This window comes from Diabrotica undecimpunctata, chromosome 9 (genome assembly GCF_040954645.1).
Source record: "Diabrotica undecimpunctata isolate CICGRU chromosome 9, icDiaUnde3, whole genome shotgun sequence".
In the NCBI taxonomy this organism is placed as follows: Eukaryota; Metazoa; Arthropoda; class Insecta; order Coleoptera; family Chrysomelidae; genus Diabrotica; species Diabrotica undecimpunctata.
In genome coordinates this window covers 11,992,884-12,011,789 of record NC_092811.1, presented here as the reverse complement: position 1 = coordinate 12,011,789, position 18,906 = coordinate 11,992,884, and the positions used below count along the sequence as shown (strand labels likewise).

Genomic DNA, 18,906 nt, shown 5'->3' with positions numbered 1-18,906 from the left:
GTTATTCAAGATGCAAAAAAAATTAAGGAGATATACCCCATTCAACACTCTAACACTACACTGACATTAAGTACACGAGTTTTGAAGAAAAATATAAATGATAACAGGTGTTTTTCCCCTTCATAGATCACCATAATTGAAAAATTCAGCATACTTCAACTTACAGCATACAGGTAGAATGACCCATTCTGGGCTAAATTAATTATTACTTCTCGTTTCGTTTTCACTTGCTGGGTCACTACATATTTTGAGTTACCTCTAATACAATAACACTACTGCCAAAGATACATTTGATCTCCAAAGATGTTCAAATATCGCATGTCTCGGCGAAAATCCTGTACCGTTTCCCTAGTTCCGATATGTTCTCAAGTGGGAATGAATTTAAAAAATCCGTCTTTGCGATAATTCACAGAATCTTGGATCTTAAGCCACATGGGCTTTTGGCAATATAAATAAATGATTCGATTTTGTTTATTCCCATCGACGATTTTAAGACGCAATTATTACACAGAAAACGTTATTCGGTGCAATTAAGACAGTATAAACAAACAGGTATAGTATTGTAATACATAGATTAAAACCTTATACTGGATGGAACAAAAAAATGCTACAATATATACAGATCGATAGAATGCCAGATAGAAAAGTTTACATATTGCATAATATTACTTTTGCATGATTTTATATTTCTAGTCAACACAATCCTTTTAAACTTGTGCTCGTCTTTTTAATAATTGCATGTAAATGTTATATAGGACATTGTGACATATAAATCGTTATACAAAAAATTAAATATATTAATTTGTGATTTTTGGAATATATTTTATGATGTCTTTGTTTGACGTATGTATTTTTAATGTTTTCACTGCTTTGTCTAACATTAATTATTTATTTACTATTAGTTTAGTATTATACATTTCATTTAAATGTTTCGCTACATTTTTATTGACATTTTATTGATACAAATTTGAATCAATTTTGGACAGTTTTTTTCTAATTTTCTTGTGGTTATACAAGTCTTTATTAAATTTGCTTCCATTTTGTCGCATCATCATCACTATCATCATAGGATCTACATCTGTAGGTCCGCGAAAATAATAAACGCGTCTTGTAGGTATGGTGCGGTTATCTGCCATTGTTATACTCCCCTTTTGCGTAGATCTGTTGTTTCTTCATCCTTCCATCTTTTTCTTGGGTGACCAATTGACCTTCTAGCATCAGGCTTTTCCCAAAATGTTGTATTGTGAAGTTTTTTATCCGTCGATCTTAGTATGATCCCGTATGATCCTTGATATGTAGATGTCCCGTCCATCTTATTGAGTTTCTTTTGATGATGATTCTATTTTTCCATCTCCATAGTATCAGATTATGCTTCCTTCTCCACTCTGATCTTGTTTCGTCTCTACAAGGCCCAAAGATATTCCATATTGTCTTCTGTTCCAATAACAGTAATTTTGTTGTTTTCACGCTGGTTCAAAGTCCCTGTTGAAAGATCTTTTTATAAATCCTCCGTGTATTTTTTGCTTTTACTTCAACCAATAATTAACCCATTTCTTCACTACGCCGTTTGTGTTCGCCTGCTGGTCCATTAAAGGTTTTCGTTTGGTCACTTTCGGTAGACGCGTTCAATCAGCATCTCAGATATTCAGTCTTAATCTTAAATGGCAAATTTACCTGATTTGATGGTTGCAATTCAATGTTGTTCGGTCGAATAGGAAGGACATTCATTGTCAAAGATACTAAGCATATCTGTTGTAGTCAAAATTACGCAATTTTATCGCGCATCTCTGGTTTGACATTTGACGTTAACATTTGCACTGACACTTCTAATAAATGATGTTTAGTTGCTATGGTAACTCAATAGTTTCTTTATCCAGTTGCACAAGGGCATCTAACATAACTTAACGACCACTTACGTATTTACGTGTTCTCCGAAGAACGATGACGGCTCGTATATTTTTAAAATCGAAAATTTCTTTGTCGATCCGGCTTGATATGCTATTCATGCATTTTCTAAGTGATTTTTTCCTATTTCCGATATTTTTAACAAGAGCTTCGAACAAGTATATCAAATTTGTTAAATTATTTTTTTTGTAACAAATATGTTTGTTGTATTTTCCCGAATTATATTTATTTTTTATATTTAATAAACATATTTTATAAAGGTGTTGGGTATAAATATGTAGCTCATAACTTTTTTTAACTATATTAGACAAAGACTTCAATTATTGTGATATTTCTACTTTTATAGTTTATTTTTATGAACGAGAGAGTAATTAGCATAATTTTAACTGGTAGCTCCGACCACTCCATGGGCGTGCTCAAGATTAATTGAAAAATTACTTTGAATAATTGTAAAAAATAAATGAATTATTTCAGTGTTATAAAGTGTTATGTGTATGTAAACAAAAGTGACCTCTTTTATCACACACTATATTAGAACTGACTGGCCTACATTAAAAAGGGTTTTAAAAAATTCACATTTTTTTTAATTTTTAAAAATTACAAAAGAGAAAAAGAGTTTTTAAAACCGTCTAAGGTATGTTAAATAGATGAATAAAAATATTAATATAAAACTTACAGCTACTTGTTACAAATCCAAATCAGATTCAGAAGATGAACTTTCAGAACCAAGATTTATAATAACTGGCTCGATCATTTTATCAGTAATATTGTCCAGCTTCCACATTTTTTCCTCTTCTTTAATAGTGTGATTTACTGCCTTTTCCCAGTTTTCAGGTTTTACATTATTTACGGCCTCCAAAAACAACTGTTTAACATCATGAATTTTAAAAGTGGTATTTTTCTTGAAACTTCACTCTTTATCTGTGCCCATACCAGTTCAATCGGGTTTAATTCACAATGATATGGTGGGGATCTAAGTACTGTCATTCCACGATTTTTGGCAATTTCATCAATTTCGTATTTTTTAAATTTTTCTTTATGAAGGGCACACAACGAATAAAGTTCCTTTCTTATAGATCCGGTAGGTACGTAATATTTTTTGAACTCAGCCAATTCTGCAAGTCTTTTTTTAACCACTTGGTTGTGGGCAGTCCTTCTATAAGTCTGGAGTGATAACTTGCATTATCCATTACTATTACACAGTTCTTAGGAAGAAGATCTATCATTTGTTCGAACCATTCTTGAAAGACATCAGCGTTCATGTCTTCATGGTAGTCACCGGTGGGTTTAAACCAGTAGATAAGTTATTTACAAAAGCGTGCCTTTGACTTGTAACAGTTTCATCCTGCCAAAATTTATTTGGTGTATGACCCTCGTTGATCCATGTTTCATCAAGATAAAATATTTTTCTTTTTTGGTTTCTCATTTCCTTTATGGTTCTTAGAAAATGTCTTCTCCATATGAGAATATCGCTTCTTTCTAATAAAATAGACTTTCTGGGATTGTTTTTCCAGCGGAAGCCTATTTCTTTTAAAAGTTTCCATAACGTACTTCTACTCATTTCTGGGTAATCCTTATCATCTCGAACTGAGACAAGAACTTTATCCAATGTTGGAAATTCTTGTCTAAAGAAGAATTCATGCACTTTCCGTCGAAGTCCTTCTTTAAAATGATATTCTATTTGAAATTTTGGTTTCCCTGGAGCATTACGTGGCATTTGAAAACTACCACATTTCTCTTCTTTAATAACTCTGTAAATCGTAGATTTCCCAACACCAAGTGTACTGCTAACTAACTCAACGGTCTCATCAACACTTTCACATAAACGTTTGTCTGTAAATGATTTAAAACAATTAAATATTAATGTTTTTTCATTAACTGTTAGAGGACCAATTTTTCGGCGTTTACACGGCACTTCCAAATTTTCCATAACACTAGTATACACAATAAACTTCACCTTGCAACTGAAGTACCTACTTTTAGTGAACTGTTAAGAATTTTGAATACGCCACTTGGACCTTCCTATATACAAAATGGAAAAACCCACTATCACATTTTCTGTGGAATAAGTTTAGAAGGTAATTATCTAGTCAATTACTGTCGTAGATTCCTGGAATTAAAGAATTAAATGTTTGATTGTTGAAACCCTTACTTCGTGGAATGCACTCATTTCAGATAAAATAATCTTAATTAAATTAATATCTAAAGAATTAAACTTTATTTTGCAAATAGGTAGGTACTTATTAAACTTTTATTGGTTATATATAACACACTCTTTAAAATATACGTCCAAGAAGCATTGAGGAATTGGAGAAATAAATGTAGATTTATGGGCATCGAAGTGGGACAAGAAACTCTGTATACATTGTTGTTTGCAGATGATCAGGTGGTGGTTGCAACCGATGAGGAAGATATAAATTATATGAATCGAAAATTATTTGAGGAATATGCCAAATGGGGGCTTACTGTAAACATAAGCAAAACAGAATATTTAAAAATTGGAGGAAATACCACAGATCTGAGGCTTGAAAACGCAGTCATAAAAGGCTGCAACCAGTATAAATATCTAGGAAGCATCATATCAGCAGATGGCAGAGTTAAGATAGATGTACAAAACCGAATAACCCAAGGGAAAAAATGCATCCGAATACTGAATTCATTACTGTGGTCTAATAAAATAAAGATGCATACCAAACTTCGCGTATACAGAGCAATTGTAGAACCAATTACTACATATGGTGCCGAATGTTGGACGATGACAAAGAATGAACGAGATAAAGTAGACGTTGTGGAAATGGATTATCTTAGAAGGTCATGTCGAGTATCGAGAATGGAAAGAATCAGGAATGAGGAAATACGAAACCGTGCAGGAATTAGAGATACTCTTTCAGATAGAATACAAGGAAGGCAATTACAATGGTATGGTCACGTGATGAGAATGGAGGAGGAGCGGTGGCCAAAGAAAGCCTTAATGTATGTTCCGCCAGAAAGAAGGAAAAGGGGAAGACCACCAAATTCCTGGAGAAGAGAAATTACAAAAACAATGCAATCTAGAGGCTTAGAAGAGGGAGATTGGAGAGATAGGAAAAGATGGAGGCTGAAATGCGGGAAGCGGCAATCGCCGTAGGACCCCCGTTATATGATGATGATGATGACATTTCTTGCAAATTCATTAGTACCTGTTATCCTCCATCACTCCGACACTGGCAACCTTATTTAGGGATTAGTAACCCTCACAACTAGCAGTATTCTATTCTGCTCCAACCTTTATACCTGGTGGTCATACTCAATTTAAAATTGTTTTCCTATATACTTCTGTAAACTTGTTGACAAATATCTGTTTTTCATTGAGTCACCCGTATCAACAGTTTAGGGATTTGCATACATAATTGATTGTTTTATTACTCTCTCATACATAAAAATACACTATAACAAATATCCTAAAATTGACGCTTGTGTTGTAAAGCTTTCTTTTTAGATTTGTACTGCTATTTTTGTATTTTTTTTGTAATATATGTCTACACCTTCTTCTTACTATTTCTTTTAACCACACTTTGCATGATACTCTATGCTTATGTTATATTGTAATTGTGATTTTTTATCAAAAGCGCTATTTAGAATTGAAAATCAAATAAATTATACTAACTATCGAAGTGCGCTAGCTCTGATGAAAATAAAGTTTTAAAAAACTAACATTGATTGTAATGAAAATTACAAGCAATTTTTTAAATGGGACACCCTTTATATTTTTTCAAATTTGTATTCTTCTCATAATTCTTGTTCTTATAGTATTGGGTTTTGCATTACTATACAGAGTGTTTAACAAGTTATGACCATTTTTATTTCGAAATCCCTATGAAATCAACACCATGTATATAATTAGAAGTAATTCCTAAACAATTATTTATTTTATATAGTAATTTACTATTTCTTTTAACCACACTTTGCATGATACTCTATGCTTATGTTATATTAAGTTGTGTATTTTTTATCAAAAGCGCTATTTAGAATTGAAAATCAAATAAATTATACTAACTATCGAAGTGCGCTAGCTCTGATGAAAATAAAGTTTTAAAAAACTAACATTGATTGTAATGAAAATTACAAGCAATTTTTTAATTGGGACACCCTTTATATTTTTTCAAATTTGTATTCTTCTCATAATTCTTGTTCTTATAGTATTGGGTTTTGCGTTACTATACAGAGTGTTTAACAAGTTATGACCATTTTTATTTCGAAATCCCTATACTATGAAATCAACACCATGTATATAATTAGAAATAATTCCTAAACAATTATTTATTTTATATAGTAATGTAAAATATATACTGTAGTTTTTAATTAAGTTTAATTGAAATCATTGACAAAAATTTGTATACAGGGTGAACTACAAAACAAAATTACGATTTTCTTAATTTTTTTAAATGGATCACCCTATATTTTATTTTTTAGAAATATTGTATTTATGATACTCTTTCATTTTTATATAGCATTCTCTATCCCTAAACTCAATATTTTCCGAGATATTTTTAGTTTTCTTCAAATTCCGAGAATGCATTCAATTTTTGTAAGTAGAAATAAGTATTGATTATTGGGTGATATTATAACAAAATTATTTTTATTCAATTAGTAACTAACAAAAAATACAAACCATAATAATATGTAATAAATGTAACAATTAATGTGATATTAAGGAGATAAGTCTAAAGTAAATGTTCAAATGTCCACCTTCAACGTCGATACAAGTTTGTAACCGATATTCAAATGACAGCTACGTTTCTTAACATTTGTAAGTCAGTTTTATTAAAATCTGCTCTTATTCTGTTTTTCATATCATCTGGTGTTGTTGGAGGTTTTTCATCACATGAAAAAATTAATTTTTGGAGAATTCCGGTGATCGCGGTGGTCAAACAGTTGATCTTCCTCTGCCTGTCTACCTCTCACGTATGTTATTATTTAGTTAAGATGATTGTGAATAGGAGCAATGTGGTGAACTATAGTATCGCCGTTTAAAAACCACATTCGTTGTCGAATATTAAGCGGTACATTTATCAGTAGTATTGACAAATGATTATTTAGAAAATCCACATATATGGCATTATTCACACGACCGTCAAAAAAATGTGGGCCAATCACATAATGAATTCACAATAGATGTATTAAGAAACATCAATTTAGACCAAAAAAGACATTGAGTTTATTAAGGCTATATACTGGAACCAGAAAGCAGTAGTAAAGGTGAACGATATAGAAACAAATAATATACCGATTGCGAGAGGGGTCAGGTAAGGATGCGTCTTGTCTCCGACGCTTTTCAACGTGTACTCACAGGTCATATTCAGAAAATCCTTATGGGAAAGAAAAGAGGGAATAAGAATTGGTGGAGAAATCGTAAACACCATGAGATTTGCAGATGACACGGTAATTATGGCTGAGAGTATAGAAGAACTACAAACTTTACTAGATGTAATAAATAGTGAATGCATTCAAATGGGACTTGACATCAACACATATAAGACCAAATTTATGATAGTATCAAGGAGTCCAATAAATAATGAACAACTAACCCTTGGTGGACAGCAAATATAGAGAGTGACAAAATATAAATATCTGGGAGCTTACATCAACACAGAATTAGATCCAGACCAAGAGATCAGGGTACGAATAGAAATGGCAAGGGCAGCGTTCTTAAAATTCAAGCAATTGTTCTGTGACAAAAATCTGAATACTGCGTTGAGACTGAGGTTTGTTGAATGTTACGTCTGGTCTCAACTATTGTACGGGGTAGAAACATGGACGTTGAAAGCGCAAATAGTTAAGAAGCTTGAAGCCTTTGAACTTTGGATATACCGGAGAATGTTGAGAATTCCATGGACTGCCAGGGTCACCAATGAGGAAGTGCTGAGAAGTATGTGTCGAGACAAAAAATTGTTGTGAACAATAAAAGTACGCAAGACTGCATAGACTCATGCAGGGTAGAGTCGATGGCGAAAAGGGAATAGGTAGAAAGAGGAAGTCATGGCTGCGAAATATTCGAGACTGGACAAACATGACTGTAGACGAATTATCCACGTTGCAAAAGACAGAAAAACTTTTAGAAATCTGGTCGTCAACCTCCGTTAATAGGGACGGCATAGGAAGAAGAAGAATCACATAATCGCCAACAATACCACCCCAAACGTTTATAGACCACCTAGTTTGACTGTGGATGTTAACAAAATATGATTGATGCATAGTAATGAAAATTATGCCGATTCACCGTTCCATTTTTGTGAAATGTAGCCTCATCTCCAAAAAGCACATAATCTAAGAAAAATCGGTCTCTTTGCACTTGCTGCTGTGACCATTGACAAAAAACTAATCTGCGTTGATAATCATCGACTGTCAATTCTTGATGTATCTGTATGCGATAAGGAATTTATGTTTACGAAGGATTTTTGCTGCCGAAGTTTGATTAATGTCATGTTGACGTGAAATTTCACGAGTGCTGATGTCGGGATCTTCAGTAGTAGCTATCAGTACATCATATTCCTTTTCTTCACTTAGAACAGTTTTGGTTCTCTCACTTTTTTCATGTGCGAACAAAACAATCCATTAATTTTTCAAAAGCTCTTGCGTTTGGCTTCCTTCGTTCAGGATATTGCTCGTGATATATTCTGGATGCAAGTAAGCAATTTCTCGAACTTTCTTCTATATCTGTTAACTGTTCTACAGAAAAATTCATTTTTAACAATAAAGACAAGCCACACAGCCCGATTAAAAAGGTAATAATGTGAAAACTGTCATTTTTTCAAAGCCTACTATTTTACCTTTGCAACTGACACAAATGGCCTTTTACTTATTATTAACTGCGCGTCACAATCGGCAGTTAGGAATGTTTTATTAAAAATTCCTGGCTTAGAATCCTGTTAATATAACAATCTAAAAATTGTTACATCAATTGTATATTGTTTTGCTTTTTGTTTTGTGTCAGTTATTTATTAAATAAAACTAATCTTGTTATATTATTATACAAAACATATTTACTGGTAGGAATTTTAGGAATCTTGTATTTCATGAAAGAAAATATGATATTTCCATAGTATCACATTTATTGACACATTCATTGCATATTGTTGTGGTTTATATTTTGTTAGTTACTTATTGATTAAAAATAATTTTGTTATATTATCACTAAATACTCAATACAGGGTATTGTATTTAAGAAAACCCAAAAAATACTCATTCCTAGTTTCGACCCACCCTGTATATCAAAATTAAATATTTTGCTGTTTTAATAATTTTAGAAAATAGTAGACTACATTAAAAATCTTTCGAACATAAATATATCTTTTGATATCAAATCTTTACAATTCTACAGGGTGTTAATTTTGCTACGAAAGTAATAAAAAATGTAATTATCTTTTAAATTACCTCGTATATTTGCCAAACCTTATATTGAAAAGAACGAGGACATGGAGAAGAGTCCAAAAATGTAAAATATACAGGGTGTTCTATTAAAAAAAAAAGATTTGTTCCACCCCGTTAATATGGGTGCCCTTGTATGTTTCAAAATAGTTTTAGAGTATGGTACTATCTATGTTTCAACTTAAACCTAAATAATTTTTGTCGTATTCCTTATGACAAATGAGTCTTCCTCGCACTAATGCCGCACTTTTTATATGTATTCCTGTCTGCTTTTTTGTGTTTTTTGAATTATTTGTTTGTGTATTATGCGTTTCTGTGATGTGTGTGATTTATGTAGTTATATGTTCGTGTATTGTGTGTTGCATACGTATTGGCGTATAATTGTAGTGTATATTTCAAATAAAAGTAGTAAATTGCATTAAGATGCCAGAAGAAAATATCTTTAGAACATTATTAGGAAGGTGAATGGCTAACGTAAGGATTTTGGTGATAGTACCTATCCATGCCGAGTGAATGCTGTCAATAAATGCCAAGTAATGCGCAAGTGTACACTTGTAGATGTCATAATAAATCCTACCCACGAAGGAACGGGTGAAAGCGAGTGTCCACCGCCTTAAATCTGGATCATATTGGCTAAGGGAGTACGAGCTTCTTCCCATATCAGTAGGCCCAACGTTAAATTGATAAAAAAAATTCAATTTTAGAGAACAAAAATACAGGCGCAGCGTAAATTTTAGAAGGTTTAATGCATAGAACAACATTTTTGAATTTCCTAATTATAAAATATATTTTATAACGTAATCAAAACTATTGATTAAACAGAATAATAATAAATTTAAAAAAACGCATAGAATATGTAATATTAATAAAAAAAAATGTGAAAGTTTACCACTGAGTTACATCCTTTTTATTTTTAATGACATCCACAATTCTTCGAGTATAGATTTTACCAAGTTCTGATAAAACTCTAAAGTTCATTCGTTTACCAAATTCCCATCAGTAAACATGAACACGTGTTGATATTCGCCGTCTCATTCGTCAAGAGGCTATTAAATATAATTTATTACCTTAAGTCAGATAGATTTTCATGTTCCAGATCCCAATTTGCCAGCATTTTAAATTCAAATTGTATCGTGTTGATTTTTAAGTTAATATATTGTGTTATATTTATGTTATAGTTATTGTTAAGTTATTTATTGGTCGTGTTATTTTTTAGAGTTTAGTTTAATTGTGATATAATGATTAAATTTCAAGAAATTCTTACACTAACAGTAAAGTAAATATTTTTAAAAATCATATGATACATAGGTCGTACATCAGTACTAACCTGTTTGGCTTACACGTGGTTCTATTGACGATTGGGAATTTGTAAAATGAATAGGGTTCTAATGTAAACGAATCTCATATTTCTTGCAATTTCTCCTTCAATTCGTTGACGGACCTGGCAGGATGTTTTCTCAAGGCTTTTTTTATTTCGCGCCACAAAGTATCTATCGGGGACAATAACAATTCGTACTAATTTTTTTAACTATAAAACTTACTTTGTAAGTATCAAATCCTAATTTGTGGACCTCTCGGTGACATGTTGATCTAGAAATGTGTGTTCTAATAACGTCACTCCATAAAACGCTTAAGTCCATACAATTTGCCCTCCAATTTTTTATTATAATGCGTCTTAATGCCCTTCGATCTGCTTCGGTTATTTTACTTTTTCGCACATTTCTAGGTTTTGTGACGACCCAACCTGTAGTTGTATCTTCTGACTATATTTCTTACACTATAGCGTGACAATTACAACATATTTGCGATTTCCGAATTTGATTTCCCAGAATTAAAAAATCTAATAATGATTGAACAAATTTTCTCATCGATAACTTTACCTCGACCTATTGTACAATCCACCAACGGCAAAAAGCTTTGCAATACTACAAAATACATTTGACATTAACTGACAATATTATTGGTTTGATGTCATTTTTCCATAGCTACCTCTGGATTTAACGTAATTATGAAAAAATCAACGTATGTTGACATAAGTGAGTGCATAGCGAGGGTTTAGTGAATTTTTTTATTGTTGAAAATAAATAAAAAACCATAAGGGTAATGTTTTTAATAAATATTAATAAAAATGCCATATTAATTAATATGGGAACTTACAGGGTGTTTCAAAAAAAGGAACCCCGTCTCTAGGGTAGGTAAAAAACTGAAAAATAATTGGGGTTTGCTTGGTAAAAAAATTTTGTAACGCCATCCGTTTTCAAGATACAGGGCGTTGAAGAAAAAAAAATTTACGCATTTTTTACGATTTTATAACGAAATTTTATACGAATATGTTTTGGAAGCTGATACATCCCATGAATTTGTTTTTATATCTGATTCTCATAGAGGGCGCTAGTTACACGGATCGTACTAAGTATTAGTCAATATAACTTTTTTAAGTATAATTATTAATCCAAATTTCAAGTAAACTTAAACATCATTCAATTTTACACGAAAAAGGTACTCTTGGTAAAACTCGATACTGTGTACCGTTTTCGGAATATTTTGATTTGAAAATTATGAAGTAATAATTGATGCTGGTAGTAATGATAAAGTTCTAATAGGTATACCTCTATTTTCTCCAAGTGTGCCATGGAAATCTGACATTTATTGATTGTTATGACGATAAATCAACAATAATTAGAGTTTTGAAACCTTGTTATTTGTAAAATCAAATCAAAATGTACTCAAATGTTGAATACACTGACATGTTATTAACCTTAGGCGAATATTTAGGATGTTCTAGTGCAGCTGTGACACGTTATGCAGAAAAGTTTCCTAGAAGAAACTTACCAAGTAAAAAAACATTTAGAGCCGTTGAACGACGTTGTCGAGAAACTGGGAATGTGAGAGCAAATAAAATAAATTCTGGTAGACCAAGCATAACAAGAACAATTAATAAAGAAAATAAAATTTTAAATTTACTTGATCAAGATCCAACAGTTAGCGTAAGGAATATAGCAAGACAAACAAATACTTTTTCTTCAAGTACTTGGCGGATACTGAAAGAACAGCAATTACATCCTTATCATTACAGACAAGTCTAAGAGCTCTTGCCAGATGATCTACCGGTTAGAGTGGATTTTTGTGAAATATTGCAACAAAGGATAGCCCACAATCCAAATTTTTTTAAATGCATTCTTTTTACGGACGAGGCCACCTTTACGCACTTTAAGGTATGTTTAACTCCCATAATGCACACTACTGGTGTAATGAGAATCCACGAGTCAAAAGGGTATCACATTACCAACACTCATTTAAAGTTAATATTTGGGCAGCAACTTTAGGTAACAAATTAATAGGTTATCATCTTCTACCTGGAAATTTAAATGGTGATATGTATCTTGATTTTTTAAACAATTCCTTATTCGAGATATTAGAAGATTTAACGCTAAGCGAGCGAAGATCTTTATTTTTTATGCACGATGGAGCTCCACCACACTTTGATAGAAGGTGTCGTAATCGGTTGAGTAATCATTTTCCGAATCGATGGATTGGTAGAGGTGCAGAAGCTCCGATTCATTGGCCTCCTCGGTCATGCGATTTTAACCCTTTGGACAACGCAGTTTGGTCGTATATTAAGGAAAAAGTCTATGCTACGGAGGTAAATTCACGCCAAGAATTGGAAGAAAGAATTCAACGTCAATTTAATGACATCATAGCTGACCCCCTACCGTTTAGAAGGTTAATGGAATCTTTAGAAAAAAGAATAGACTTGTGTATTCGCGAAAACGGAGGGAATTTTGAACACTTACTGTAATTGAATTTTATTTTATGTTCTTAGTCATTAATTTAATTTTCTTGTGAGTTTTGTTTAATTACTAACTATTTTATACCAGCATCAACTATTACTTCATAATTTTCAAATCAAAATATTCCGAAAACGGTACACAGTATCGAGTTTTACCAAGAGTACCTTTTTCGTGTAAAATTGAATGATGTTTAAGTTTATTTGAAATTTTGATTAATAATTATAATCTTAAAAAAGTTATATTGACTAATACTTAGTATGATCCGTGTAACGAACGCCCTCTATGAGAATCAGATATAAAAACAAATTCATGGGATGTATCAGCTTCCAAAACATATTCGCATAAAATTTCATTACAATGTTGCCAGTAGTTTCGGCAAAATCGTAAAAAATGCGTAAAATTTTTTTTCTTCAACGCCCTGTATCTTGAAAACGGATGGCGTTACAAAAATTTTTTACTAAGCAAACCCCAATTATTTTCAGTTTTTTACCTACCCTAGAAACGGGGTTACCTTTTTTTGAAGCACCCTGTATAAAAACATGCAGAGTTGAATTTTATGGTAACCGACTTAAACTGCAAATTCCATAGGTGGGCCAACTGATATGGGAAGGGGCTCATAAACCCCGACAGAAAATGCTGGTCCTATTGGTAGGTCGATGGGGCGTAGGGTCTGTTCCTCTACATCTGTGAAAAAACCCACTGCAAAACATTCTAAAAACCTGCCTCGGAACATGAACGGGAAAAATTGAAGACGACATCCTCGAAACAAACAACAAAGACTAAAAAAGACATAAAAACAAAAAAAATATTTTATAATCGTTTAAAAATCTGTAACCCTAGAAGAAGTGGCCTTATTAATTAAGGTAGTCGAGGAAATCCGAATATCATTCGAAATTATCATTTTCAGTTTAATATCAGATTTTTTTATTATTATAATTATTTTTTTTTTAGAAATATCTTTTGTATGAGCAACTAAACAAAGAAATGTTTATCAAATTAAAGTGATCTAATATGTTACCTTGCGTATTTAAATGTACATTATATTTGGATTCCCCCCTGTAATAATAGTTCAAATCAAAAGCATGCTTATTGCACGTGCCCCAATTCATCGATTTTATGTAGTAAATATGTGGGAGTAAGGTTATGGTTTGATAAACGAAACATATTTTCAGTAAATAATGCATGTTATTTGTTGTTTCAACAGGACAAAATCACCCAGCAAATCAAGAGGGCCGCCGTTTTCTTCGGAAGTTACAAAACGAACAGAAGACAACCATTCTCTTCTTCGAGAAGATTCGCCGCCGCCGATTGGATTTATCGGCCTGTCAAACACCTTTTTCGGCAATTTTAAGGGATTTTCGATAATTCCGTTGAAAAATGAAACTCAACCGAGTCGATCTGCGCCTCCACCCCCCGTTATTGTACCCGCAAAAAGTAAGTCATCCACTTCAAAGCCTGCTTCTAAACCGGCAGCTACTCAAGAAACTAAACATAGCATATTTTCGAATCCTATACAGAAGTATAACTCCTTTAGAAAGAGCAACGTGCCAAACGGTATTGTTACTGTAAATCAAGTTTCTGCGGCACCAGCTTTGCCTCCACCTAACCCAGGAAGCCACGCAAAACCGATAATTTCATCTCCAATACTGGAAAATTCAACATGTACTGCAAAAGAGCTTGTATCACCGTTACGAAACGCTCCAAAGCTTCCTATTCGGGCAGCACCTCAAGCACCTTCTATTGAAATTACAAGACCTTTATCTACACCAAATACTCTTTCTAGTACAGTTTTGTCAGTAAATATCATAGAAGAACCGAAAAAGCCTAAAGAAAGTGTGAGTACTAGTACTTTAAATAGAATAACTTCTTTTCTTAAACCTGCCGATAAAAAGCCTACAGTTGTATCAAAACCTAGTCAAGTGAAAGCTACTAAAGTTCTTGACAAGGAGTCGCTTCGAAATATAGAGATATCTAATCCTATTCCACAGAAAAATATTGAAATTAATGTATCTACTCTTCCTGTGGATAGTGCAACAACAAAAAACGTTGTAATGAGAGCACAAAGTATGCGCGCTACAAAACAGACTGACAGGCCCAGTATTCAAACTTTCGGATCGATGAGACAGCCAAATGGCTACAAGAGGCCACTTAGCATCCCTTCAGGAAGCCGTCCTAAAAATCCTCCACCACCTCGCCCACCGTTAGAAAAATCTCAAGAAAAATCGGAATGTGATCAGTCCGATCAGTACGATGATTGTTTAAACGAAGAAGTCCCTCTAGCTACAGGCACTACCAATAGTCCTAGTGGTGATAATATTTATGCTGTTATAGAAGACTCTCCTGTAGTATCACCGAAAATAAACCTAGCAATTCAGGTTCTAGCGAAAGTATGGGCTTACTAGGCGAGATTGTTAATGAAATACAAAGTCGCAACTTTGATTCAATTTATTCAACATCAACTTTGGCTCGAAAGAAGAAAGAAGAAGAGGAGAAGAAAAAAGCGCAACTGTCGCCTGATTCATCAGAGACGTACGTGAATACAGCTTCTTTGCAGTATCCAGAAAGTGAATACAGTAATATGAGTGGTAATATTAAGTCAAGTGCTAGTTCCACTTCTAGTGGATACATTTTGCCATCTGCTATAAATATTCCGGTAAAGGAAGAGGTAAAATCAAAAGATGAACCTAAACATAGTTTAAGCTCTTTTAAAGCAGACCCAAAACCTGCTGTTGTAAATAAGCCTCTGGCATCGGGGTTTAAGCCCAGTCAAGCAAATTTGAAAAAAGTAGAAACATCACCAGAAAGGAACAAGGCGAAGGTACTTTCATCCCCTACTAGTAAAACGGCCCCAAAATCGGTAAGTAGGCAAATAACGCCGCCAAACTTACGTACTAGAAAACCGTCTCCAACAAGGCCTACTGCTCCTGTACATAAATCCAACCGATCAGTAACCAACAGCCCCGATTTAGTAACGAGCTGTAACACCAACTCTTCATCAAAACCTCCCGACATCGTTGGAACGAACTCGGTTAATAAAAAACCTTCCATAACAAGTGCTAAACCTACAGTGGCCTTACCTAAAGTTAAAAGTAACCCTAAGGCAGTTAATAACGCTAAGGTATCGCAGGATAAGAAAGGCGACACCAAACCAGTGGTAGCTAATAAACTCAACAAGACTAATTCGGATAGTACTGCGAAAACGTCGGTCGGTGTTAGAAATGCAGCTAGGTCGAACTCTAACGTTGCTTCGTTACAACAGAAATTCGAGAATAAAACGTAAAGGCGTTGGATGTTGAAGAAATTACCGTTTTATAACAAGACGAGTGCTACGGGAAATGGTAAGTCGTAATAATGGGACACAGAACGAGTACGTATGCTGTAAAAATATTTCCTTATTTTAGTTGTCGAATAAAAGATGATGGAGGACGGTAAGGTCCATTGTTAATAGTTTGTCTGTATTATCTACTTAATTTAATAGTAATCAATAACAATTGAAGGGCTGAGTGGATGAAGGAGGTATGTAACAAAAAGTAAGTTTTGAGATATTTGACCCCAAAGTTTTCATTATAGAACTTTTTTGTAGTTATTGGTTTTCAAATGCTTAAATAATCATACTGTTCTCATGAGTGGTGAAATTAATATGGAAGTTGAGAAAATGTTTAAATATCTGCTAACCAGACAAAAAAAAAGATGTTGTGTACATACCTCGTTCTTCCACAAATATTTTGTATATTTCATCTTTGTCTAAAGGATAAAACAGGTTATATGCATACAATTGAAAATACTGTTTTGTAGATATTCAAAATAATATTTAGTTTTAATACGTATACATATTTTATTAACACCAAGGATATCGAAAATTGTCACCCCTTAAGTTTATTCATTATTTTCACGCAAAATAAGCTCATAGAACCACCTGTGTTGTTCTGGAACGAAGGGAAGTTGTTATGTTAAGTTATCAATTTTCTCTTTTGATAGTGCACCGGTTTTCCTGAAAAGTCTTGGAATGTCAAAATCTTCGGAAAGTGTGGAGGGCTTTTTCAAATTTTTAAAAATATTGACTTTTTTAAAAGGAGTACCATAATCGAAACTCTCCTTGAAGAGGTAGGACCCATAGGTATCTACACGGATCCATTTAATGCCATCACGGAAATATACTTTTTCATTTAGAACATCTTTTTTTCTATTCATCAGTTGCATTTTATTTAGAAGGTTCTCGGTGTCTTTGAAATGATGTTGCATATCAATAACCATATTATTCTTTTTATTGGCAGATGCAATAATTTCACGGTATTGTTGTGGAGTACAAATAGTTTGATATTTCCTTAATCTTTTTCAATTCGGCCAAAATCCCGGTCTGAATCCAAGTAGGAATGACCTACTTCAGGAAACTTATGGTCGATTATTTGGATCCTTTTTGTATAAGATACTCATAAACACACACAATTAGGAAATTTTTGTTCTGCCCTGCACACGAATCTGTCCAAATAATTAAATGATTTTTTTGTTTAAGTGCCAGCTCAACTTCAATGGTTCTTAAAAGACAACTAACGATCTCACTACTACCCTGCATGCTTGGTCTTCAGTCCATGTACAAAAAATGGTTTTATCAACTTCTTTAGTTATAATATGTATGCCTAAATTATAGAACCACACTTGGCGGAGGTAAAATGCTTTAGAAGTACTGAGTCTAGGCAACGGCATCGTTTGTTGGAGGTCGAATGTCATATATGCAACACCATCTGAATTTTTGGCTAGTTCCCTGTCGATATTCTGAGCCTCAAACGCTGCTTTATAATTTTCAATATGTTCCTCATTTGCAGCACCAGAATCGCAAGTGCTGCAAGTGTCACTTTTCGGGTGTCCAAACGATAAGTTGAATTCATTGTTAAAATATTGCGGTACGTGCATTCTTTAACTTTAAGTCGATTTTGGACTTTGTCTGCATTACATGTATCAATATAAAGTTTATGCATAATAGGAAGCGATAAAAGCGGAGACAGATATTTCTTATGGATATTGCAGTTTCTTGAATAATGAGATAATTCTGAAGGGAAACTTGAAATATGCTGGATTATATAAGCTACAACATCATCTTGAATTTTATTGGGTCTATTTGAGTGTTTTCCTCTTTTGTCTGGTAGAGGAGCAGCTAAACCCATCTTAATTTGCTTTTGGATTAAGTCAACCTTCTTCATGCTAATGTTGTATAACGAAACAAAAGCTCGTTTACATGTAATAGTTTGTTTTGCCCCGTATGTTACGATATATTGGAATGAGGCGGTCTTGTGTTTTAAAGCTCCAGTTCTTTGTCGGTGTCTGGGGATTATTTTGATACTATTATACAGAAAAGATATCATTTATATCCAGTTTGTACCACGATGACAAAATTTTTTCCCTGTCTTCAATTGTAAATACCTGGGAACACTGTCGGCGACACTTTTCGGGGCATAAATTAGTACCTTTGACAATATTCTTAGCAGGTTTCAACTCACCTTTATAATTTTTGTAGGCTTCTCCTCTTTGCCTGCAGAGTGTAGCATTTCGTTTCTTCCATTCATCAACATTTCGTTGCCTTTTTCTACTTACTTTTATTTTTGGTTGGAAATGTTTCTTTTTGCGATGGACTATAGGCAATATATGCTCTTTTTCATTTTGTCCATCAATATTTTCATTAGATTTTGCCTGACTTACTAGTATGTTATTATCCTCCATTAGTATATCATTCTCTTCTTCCATCGGTTCATTATTACTCTGTGCATCTACCATCTCATTATCAATCTCGTTGTCTGATGATGAGTTG

At 33.3% G+C, this 18,906-nt stretch overlaps 1 protein-coding gene across 1 annotated transcript in view; it reads left to right on the top strand.

The window, feature by feature from the left end:
- Positions 1 to 16,610, top strand: part of Meltrin (disintegrin and metalloproteinase domain-containing protein meltrin) — a 223,695-nt gene extending 207,085 nt beyond the window's left edge. The window contains 2 exon segments of the mRNA XM_072542743.1: positions 14,308 to 15,455; positions 15,458 to 16,610. Coding sequence (XP_072398844.1) covers positions 14,308 to 15,455; positions 15,458 to 16,383 — 2,074 coding nt within the window. The 3' untranslated portion in view covers positions 16,384 to 16,610.
- Positions 16,611 to 18,906: the final 2,296 nt, after the last annotated feature.